General features: G+C 51.8%; 1 protein-coding gene across 2 annotated transcripts in view; it reads left to right on the top strand.

Moving 5' to 3' along the window:
- The first annotated feature begins 6,219 nt into the window (after positions 1 to 6,219).
- LOC309355771 (paired immunoglobulin-like type 2 receptor alpha) overlaps positions 6,220 to 9,561 on the top strand; it is a 36,653-nt gene continuing 33,311 nt past the window's right edge. The window contains exons 1-3 of one of the 2 annotated variants that reach the window (XM_081886894.1): positions 6,263 to 6,403; positions 7,401 to 7,517; positions 8,980 to 9,365. In XM_081886894.1, the coding sequence (XP_081743020.1) occupies positions 7,468 to 7,517; positions 8,980 to 9,365 (436 nt within the window). In that variant the 5' untranslated portion in view covers positions 6,263 to 6,403; positions 7,401 to 7,467. Of the gene's footprint in view, positions 6,404 to 7,400; positions 7,518 to 8,979; positions 9,366 to 9,561 lie in introns of both variants that reach the window. The other variant, XM_081886896.1, reaches the window with a different exon arrangement.

Genomic DNA, 9,561 nt, shown 5'->3' with positions numbered 1-9,561 from the left:
AGTCGCCACCAGGGGCGCTGTCCGCTAATGCTCATTGGTTGAAGCGGCTGTCGAGTGACCCAGAGTTCGGTCGCCCGGTCTACCCATGTTAAGAATAGGACGATGCGGAGCGCTAGAGTGGAAAGCCGTCAGGCTAGCGCTTCCTTATTTACGGAAGGCTTTTGGGGAGGTGACCCTCTAAAGGGACATCTCCAGGGCTGGGGGGGGGAGATGCGTGTACGTGTGAGTGTGGTGCTTGTGTAATACACGTGGTACATGTGTGTGGGGGGGTGATTTCCGGTGACAGTTCCCCCCTTCGGAGATAAGATTGCGAAGGTAGGAAAACCGCGCAATCCTTCTCTCCGCACAAATCAATAAAAGTCTGACATGTCATACCTAGGGTCTGGGCTGCGGAAGTCCTTCAGGGGTCCCATTTCGATGAGGTTCGACCGGGTTCCGGGTGCTGATGGTCCATAGGTGGTTGCTAATCGCGGGCGATGGGTTGGAAGGCAAGAGCCGCAAGTTTGACAGCACACCGGGAAACAGTGGATTGTGCAGCAGAAGACAGCAACGCAAATGGTTACAGTAATGAGGATGAGGAGTCCGTTCCCTAGAAGTTGTTTTATCCAGCCTGTCCCAGGCAGCCAGCTCCACAACTGGGTGTCCGACAGCCCTTCGTGTTGGATGTCTTTAAGCTCGTCTGTTAATCTATGGATGTTGTTGAGGTGTCCGGTAATATTAAGGGTTTGGTCGGACACGTGGGTGCAGCACTCGGTTCCGACAAGGGCACAAACGCCTCCTGTCGAGGCAAGAACGTAGTCCAAAGCAAGGCGGTTCTGTATCGCGGTCTGTCTGACTTCCGTTAATTCCGTCAGGATAGATTGAGTGGCCGCATTGGATTCTTCCATGAAATTTAGTAAGATATCTGTTAATTTAAGGATATCGACGTGGTTGGAGCCGGCTCCGTACGCAGGGAAAAGAGCCCGGCCATAAGTCTCGCTATTGGCGGCTACGTCAGAGAGTTGTGACAAGTCCTTTGCCCTCTTGTTCCGTTTCCTCCCGGGGGGTAGGTTTTGAGTGACGCGGACTCCAGGTAAGATTAGGCCAAGGTAACAAGTGCCGCGGGAGTGGGGACTGGCCCATACATAGCCGCGGTGGCCACAAACCCAGAACAACCCTTGTAGGCACGAGTCTATGCGGCCGGTGAGGAAGGTGCGGAAGAAGCACTGGGAAACCGGGGAGGGGCTCCAGGAGTCGGGCAAGGTCATAACGCGTTTCCATGCAGACGTTAAGGTGGGGTGGATAGAGGGGTTGCCTTGGTGCCATAGGGTAATTCTGCCATTTAAAGCAATGTCAATGGTGTACTTACAGGTGCTCTCGCCGATGACTCTGTCATTTCCGCTGAATTTCCGGCAAAGGTCACCTGTTGTGGGTCCGGTTAGGTAGATGTATTGGTGGGTCAACTTCACGGCAGTCAGGTTCCAGGACTGCACGTCAGCGGAGAGATGTTGTTGAAGGGTGAGAGGTACTCCTAGGAATGGTATGCCACTGTGAAGGTGTGCAGGAGCATTGGCACAGATCCAGCACTCCTTGATTGTTGTCTGTTTTGCAATTTGAGAGATTAATTTCACATAGGTGTTGGAATGCCAAGTGGACAAAAGGTCATTATTGTTGGGATTCTCGGATACTGACAGTTCCCCCCTTTGTCGAGGTGCGGTACCCGCGGGGTGAAGGGGATCTTGGCGGAGTAGGTAGGTGAGGTTTGTGGTGAGACCTCCACATCTTTGGGGTCCGGTAGTGTCCCATTCTGCTGGAGGTGTAACTGAGTGGTGCCAGCCTTCGAGGTACGCTTTCCCGTCCCAACCGGAGGCGAGTCCGATGTCCCAGACGCAGCAGTACCTTCGGAGGCAAACTCCTTGCAGGATGGTTTGGCGGGGAGCGGAGTCCACTCGTTGGCAGTAAAATCCATGAATTAGATGGTCTATGGGGTGATTTCTGTCAGTATAAACTGACTCACCACCACCATTGTCAAGAAGTGTCCAGTTCAGGGCTTGTTGAGGGGTACCATCAGAAAAGAGTACATAGGAACCATTGAGGCAGTGGGCTCGGTTCCAAGAGTCATCTTTGGTGAGGATGAGTTTTCCAAGTGGCGTGTAAGAGGGCGAGCGAATAAAAAGTTCCCAAGTTTGGTGAGTGGCAAGGGTCGGTAATATGGTGTGTCTTAGGAGAACACGGGTTTCGGGTAAGCAGAAATCAAAATCCCCTAGGCGGTCCGGTGTTCCTCTTTTCACCATATCAACAATTCCGAAGTCCAGATATTTGTATTCCACTTGCAATCCTGGGCATGAGCCGTGGGTGGTTATGGTGTGTTGTGAGAGGGCAGAGGCGATAGAAAGGATGAGCAGGGTGGGTATGGTAATTGCCATTACGTATGGCGGCTGTCAAACGGGGCTGTCAAACTGCGGAGCTGTCAAACTGCAGAGCTGTCAAACGGCGGAGCTGTCAAACGGCAGAGCTGTCAAACGGCGCTGTCAAACTGCGGAGCTGTCATGCGGAGCTGTCAAACGGAGCTGTCAAACTGCGGGCGTGTGTTTTACGGAGTTTGAGCCGAATTGGGGGTTGGTCGTTTTGCTCGGCTGCTGTGATGATTTCGGAGGTCCAATGGGCTGAAGTGTCAGGTCCGGTCTGTTGGGCCCGGTTCGTGCCCCGATCTGGTCCGGTCTGTTGGGCTCGATTCGTGCCCCGATCTGGTCCGGTCTGTTGGGCTCGATTCGTGCCCCGATCTGGTCCGGTCTGTTGGGCTCGATTCGTGCCCCGATCTGGTCCGGTCTGTTGGTCCTCCTCGATGCTGGTGTCGTCGTCTGCTGGTTGGGCTGGCGTGTCATAGGGCGAGTCATCCACTGTGGGCTTGGGTGGAGATGCGGGTTTGCAGCGGGTGTGGTGCAACCAGGCTGTCTTTTCTGCTACCTTAACAGAAGTTGGAGTGGTTAAAAGTATTTGGTAGGGGCCCTCCCAAGTCGGCTGTAGGGGTACCTTATGGTAAGTTTTTGCTAATATCCAATCGCCTGGTTGGTATGGGTGGATGTTTACATCCAGAGGGATGTTTTGGCTTGAGGCTGCGTACTTGTGGAGAGTTATGAGTTGCTTTTGGAGTTGCATTACATATTTAGTTAATTCTGACTCGCCCACCTCTAGTTCTGATGTTGGAAACTGGGTGTTGTATACTGGGGATGGTCGGCCGAATAATAATTCGTAGGGGGATAGTTTTAGGTTCCTGCGGGGGCATGCTCGTAAATTATGCAAAACTAGTGGAAGGGCATTTACCCATTTGATGCCAGATTCTTTGCAAAGTTTTCCCAATTGTAATTTAAGCTGCTGGTTCATTCTTTCGACTTGTCCGGAGGAAGGAGGATGGTATGGGGTATGTAGTTTCCATTTGACTCCTAACGCACTGGCAACTTGTCGGATTATATCTGAAGTGAAATGTGAAGCCCTGTCGCTGTCTATGTGCCTGGGCACTCCAAAACGGGGTATAATTTCTTGAATTAGAATCTTTGCGACAATGTGTGCAGTTGTTCTGCGAGTGGGAAAACATTCTATCCACCCTGTCAACTGGTCAATGATTACAAGAGCATGTTTGTAGCCTTGGCAAGGGGGTAGATCTATGAAATCTATTTGAAGGCTTTCGAATGGAACAAAAGCCCATGGTCTGGCTCCTGGTGGACATCTGGCGGTATGCTTTGGATTAAAACTTTGGCATGTATGACAATTCTTTACAGCAGCCTTGGCGGCAAGAGCTAGGCCTGGAGCATACCAGCAGCGTTGCATTGTGTCAATAAGTTTTTCTCTTCCCCAGTGGGTACTTTGGTGCAGAACTCTCAAATGTTTAGGTACCCATAATCTGGGCATTATGAGTCTTTTGTCCAGGAAGTACCAAACACCTTGATCTAAATAGGCGCCTTGTTCCTCCCATCCCTTGATCTCCTCTGGGGTTGCTGTTTGATACATTTCGGCGAAGTTCACATCTGATGGAATTTGGGGTCCCTGGAACTCATTATCGGCGGAAAAGGGTTGAAGTGCTGCTTCCTGCGCTGCGCGGTCAGCACATCTATTCCCTATTGAGATGGGGTCCTTCCCTTTGGTATGTGCCTTGCAATGGACTACTGCAATGGCTTCGGGTAGGTGTATGGAGTCCATGAGACGTTGCACTAGGGGGGCATGTGCAATTTGAGTACCCGCCGCAGTCAAGAAACCCCTCTGTAACCAGATCTGGCCGGTGGCATGTACTAACCCAAAACAATACTTTGAGTCCGTGTAGATTGTGATTCTCTGCCCTGCCCCCAATTCGCAAGCCCTGATTAGTGCAATGAGTTCAGCGGCCTGTGCGCTGTATCTTGCATTGATGGGTCGTGCCTCTAGGGTCTCGTTATCAGCAACTACGGCGTATCCACTTTTCCGTTCCCCTCCCACAACTTTGGAGCTCCCATCAGTATACAGGACGAGGTCAGGGTTGGTTAAAGGGAGATAGTCGAGGTCCTCTCTGGGTTTTTCTAGGTGACGAACTATTTCGGAGCAGTCATGATGTGGGGTGCCGTCATCCGGGAGGGGAAGGAGGGTCGCGGGGTTCAGGGAGTTCACTCTTTTTATGGTGACATTTGATGGGCTGAGGAGAATAGCTTCGTATTTATTCAGGCGTTGAATAGTGAATCGTTGACACCCCTGCAGGCTAAGTAGGGTAGCGACAGCGTGGGGAACATTCACAGTTAAGTCGTGTCCGAGGACTGTTTCTTGCGCCTTTTCTAAAAGTAGGGCTGCCGCTGCTACAGCTCTCAGGCAGCCTACGTTTCCCAGTACCGTGGTGTCAAGTTGAAGGCTGTAATAAGCCACAGGCCTGTTCCTCCCCTGGAATGGTTGGGTAAGGACACCAGAAGCTACTCCTTTGTTCTCATGTACATACAGAGAGAAGGGAAGTCTATAGTCAGGGAGTCCGAGGGCAGGCGAGGATCTTAGTTCTCTTTTAATAGATTCAAAGGCTTCGAGTGCCTCAGCGGACCATTGCAGTTGGTCTGGGGAATCATCATGTGTCATTGCTGTAAGGGGGCGGGTGAATTCTCCATAGCGGGGGATCCACGCTCTGCAGAATCCGCTCATCCCTATGAATCCTCGGAGTTGCCTCTTAGTCTTAGGTAGGGGTAGTTTTGTTATTGTCTCGATCCGATCCGTAGTTAAAGCACGGGTGCCCTCTCCTAGTATGTGACCAAGGTACTTGACCTCCTTTTTGCAATATTGTATCTTTTTTGGAGACACCTTATGTCCTTTGTTTGCTAGTATGTTCAGAAGGGTTATTGTATCGTTTTTACAAGATTCTGGGTCCTGGGCACAGAGTAAAATGTCATCTATGTAAAGCCTCAAGGCGGAGCCTCCCGGCAAGGTCACATCTGCCAAATCTTGGTGCAGGATTGATGAGAAGATTGCTGGGGATTCTACATATCCTTGGGGTAACCAGGTCCACGCTAGTTGTCCTGTCTGCCACGTGAAGGCAAAAAGGAATTGACTTTCAGGGTCTACCGGGATGCTGAAGAAGGCAGAGCATAGATCTATGACCGAGTACACCACAGTTCCCTCCGGAATGGTGCTTAGGAGGTGGTGGGGGTTGGCAACAACAGCATGTCTCGGGATAACGAAGGAATTAATGAGTCGAAGATCCTGCACCAAACGCCATTTTACTGGGTTGGTATTAGGTTTCTTGACCGGCAGTAGAGGGGTATTGCAGGGAGAGGCACATGGGACTAGAACCCCCATCCTCAAAAATTCGGCGATCATCGGGGCAAGTCCGTCTATCGCCTCTGGGGGAAGCGGGTATTGTTTAGTGCAAGGGAAGGGTAAATCGTGCCTGTAGTTTACTTTAACTGGGGTCGCAGATTTTAAGAGTCCCACTGAGGTTGATTCGGTTCCCCATAAGGAAGGGGAAACATTATTTAGGAGTTCTGGTGGAAGGCTTTTGGGGAGGTGACCCTCTAAAGGGACATCTCCAGGGCTGGGGAGGGGAGATGCATGTACGTGTGAGTGTGGTGCTTGTGTAATATACGTGATAAATGTGTGGGGGGGGTGATTTCCGGTGACACCTCTTCCATGGCTGGGGTGGGGTGGGGGTTCTCAGTGTGCCTGTGCTCAGAGGCCAGCACAATTTTCACACGACCGACGCCTCACTTCCTCCTCCTTTCTGTGGCTGTATGTGCTTCGCCATTGCTCAATCTTCCACCCGAATCTCCAGCCCTCAGGGGAGAGAGGCTTCCTGGACTTGTGTGGTTTTTGTGGCTGCAGCCGGGCTTTGCTCTGATCCCTGAAGCCACCAGAGTCCCCCCAGCAGCAGAAGATATGATCCGCCAGGGGCTGCTGCTGCTCCTGATGGTCCTGGGTGGAGGTGAGTGAAAGGGCGAGGCAGAGGAAGGAAGGAAGGAAGGAAGGAAGGAAGGAAGGAAGGAAGGAAGGAAGGAAGGAAGGAAGGAAGGACGCTCTGGTGGGGAACGGAAGGAGAGCCCTCCTGGATCAGGCCAAAGACATCCGCCTAGTCCAGAATCCTGTTCTCACGGTGGCCAAATCCCCCTCAGAACCTAGGAAGCTAGGTAGACTTCCTCCAGCCCTGGAGGTTCCATAATGCAACCCCGTCAGTGATGGGTGGGGTATAAATAATAAAAAGATGGTGTTACGGAAATGACATGGGGGCGGCCACATCTTTAAAATTCATAGAAAATCCATACTTTAACCTCCTCTCCTCATTCCAACGCCATTTTGACCCTTAAAGAAAGGTGAATTTGGGCTCCACCCAAATCCCAAGAGCCCTGCAGGCTCAGACCAGGGGCCCATCTAGGCCAGCCTCCTGTCCTCACAGGCACCTCCAAACTCAGCCCTCTGGATGTTTTGGGACTACAACTCCCATCATCCCTAGCTAACAGGACCAGTGGCCAGGGATGATGGGAATTGTAGTCCCCAAACATCTGGAGGGCTGGGTTTGCCTCTGCCTGGCTTGGTCCCTGTGAGGAGAGGAGGCTGGACCACATGGGCCCCTGGTCTACGCCTGCAGGGCTCTTGGTCTATGTTCTTGAATGATAAATTAGTCCCCTGATTTGCCGTCACAGGACACTTGCGGTTGTGTCCCTCAGAGCCGCCCCCGCTGACGTGTGATGACATTTCCTTCTCCCTAAAACCACCAAGAGCTTTTGCTACTTCCTTTTCAAAGCAGAAACCCACAAACTTCTGCCTTTTTGGGTCTGGGAAAGAGGAGACTGAGCTATTGGCCATCTCCCAAGATCTCCCCATGGAAGAGGGAGCAGCCTTCTTTTCTCCTGCTCCTGGAGGGCAGGACTCGAACCCGTGGCTTCACCTCTTGAATTATTCTTATTCTTATTTATCCACAACAGGGAGTACGGACTCATCCAGAACGCCGCACGGGGAGGCAGCTGGCGAGAGCAATGGGGCGTTTCAGAGATGCAAGCGCTTGGAACCCGACCCTTTGAAGAGGATCGGAGGAATGCAAGGTTGGAAGGGGGCACCGAAACCCCCCAGGGCACTCTCACCCCCCAGGGCAGAGGGGGACCAGGACCTTCCTCCTAGGACCAGAAAGCAGCCCGGCTGGATTAGGCCAGTGGAGGGCCACCTGGCCCAGCATCCTCTTCCCCCCAGGGGCCAACCAAAAAGTGGTGTTGGGGGATGAGTGTTCGGACCCTTGGGCTCTCACTTGTGGGGTGCCTCAGGGTTCCGTCCTCTCCCCCATGCTTTTCAACATCCACATGCAGCCGCTGGGAGGGATCATCTGGGGTGGGGGTGGGGTTTGGGCTGGGTGTTCATCCATATGCGGATGATACCCAGCTCTACCTCTCTTTCAAATCAGAACCAGTGAAGGCGGTGATGGTCCTGTGTGAGTGTCTGGAGTTGGCTGAAGGATGGATGGCGGCTAACAGATTGAGGTTGAATCCTGACAAGACAGAAGTACTGTTCTTGGGGGTAGTGCTTGGGCAGGTGTGGGGGATTCCCTGTGTCCCTGAAAGACCAGGTGCGCAGCCTGGGAGTCATTCTGGACTCACCGCTGTCCATGGAGGCGCAGGTCCATTCTGTGTCCAGGGCTGCTGTTTACCAGCTCCATCTGGGACGCAGGATGAGACCCTATCTGCCCACGGACTGTCTGGCCAGAGTGGTGCATGCTCTGGTTATCTCCTGCTTGGACTACTGCAATGCGCTCTACGTGGGGCTACCTTTGAAGGGGACCCGGAAACTGCAATTAATCCAGAATGCGGCAGCCAGACTGGTGACTGGGAGACCACATAACAGGACTGGGAGACCTGAAAGATCTTCATGGTTCCCAGTACGTTTCCGAGCACAATTCCAAGTGTTGGTGCTGACTTTGAAAGCCCTAAACGGCCTCAAAGGCCCAGTAGACCTGAAGGAGCATCTCCACCCCCATCGTTCTGCCCGGACACTGAGGTCCAGCTCCGACGGCCTTCTGGCGGTTCCCTCACTGCGAGAAGTGAGGTTACAGGGAATCAGTCAGAGGGGATTCTCGGTGGTGGCTCCCGCCCTGTAGACCTTGTGGAGTTATCAAGCCATCACTGTGTTTTAATACAAATAATGTTTGAAACTGTTACCCTTTTTGAAACTAAGTTATACTCTCTGTGTACTCTTGCTGCTGTATGGAAAAGCACATGAAATACTTTGTAAGTAAACCATTTTAACTTACCAATCATGCGGTCTCTTTTATGCCATGGGAGGTGGGAAACTTTTGGAAGTGACTTAAAAGGAGATATTTTAAAGGTAAAACAGGGTATATTGCCTGTTTTGTGATTTTCAATCTCTGTTGTGGCTCTATCACCAAAAGCGCTTTCTCCCAAACTTGGATTTATGCCTCCAGAAAAATTTCCATTTATCCGTTAACCCCAGTACTAAAATAACCAGTCTTTTCTTCTGTTTTTCTTTCTCTCTCTCTCCGTTCTGCTTCCTTGGCAGATTGTACCACTTGCTACCAGAAATACCACATCTGGCAACCTTGCCATCTCACCACCAGGCCAAGGGAGTCCATCACCTGCCCTGCACCTTCAACTACACCTGGGAGGCTAAAGAGACGGCCCAGGTGTATTGGCGCTTAGGAAACATTCATGGAGAGTTCCTCTTCAACTACACCCACAACCCCACCCACTGGGACACCCACCAGAACTACACAGGGCGGGTGTCTCTGGTCGGGGACCTGTCAAAGGGGCTTGATGGGTCAATCCAGATTGAGAATCTGCAGGAGTCGGACTCCAATCTATATTTCTGTGGCGTCTCCGTACAGACACTTCATGAAGGTGTGAAGTATTGGCGAAACATCGAGGGGACAAACCTCACGGTCACAGGTGAGCTGGCACATTTTTAAAAATGATGCTTATTTTTGAGTTTTACAATTCCACTTTCATCCCCTTCTTATACAATAGTTCTGTTTGTTGGAATTCTGCCTCGGTCAGAGGAATCTGCCACGCCATAGGCACCGGCTGAATTCCTTGTAGACCTCCCCCTGCGACTCCCGGCAGGAAAACAAGCGAGGTCTGTTAT

The sequence above is a fragment of the Podarcis melisellensis genome (assembly GCF_964234715.1).
Source record: "Podarcis melisellensis genome assembly, chromosome: 13".
In the NCBI taxonomy this organism is placed as follows: domain Eukaryota; kingdom Metazoa; phylum Chordata; class Lepidosauria; order Squamata; family Lacertidae; genus Podarcis; species Podarcis melisellensis.
The sequence above is the reverse complement of the archived record's forward strand: the minus strand, read 5'-3'. Positions and strand labels throughout refer to the sequence as shown.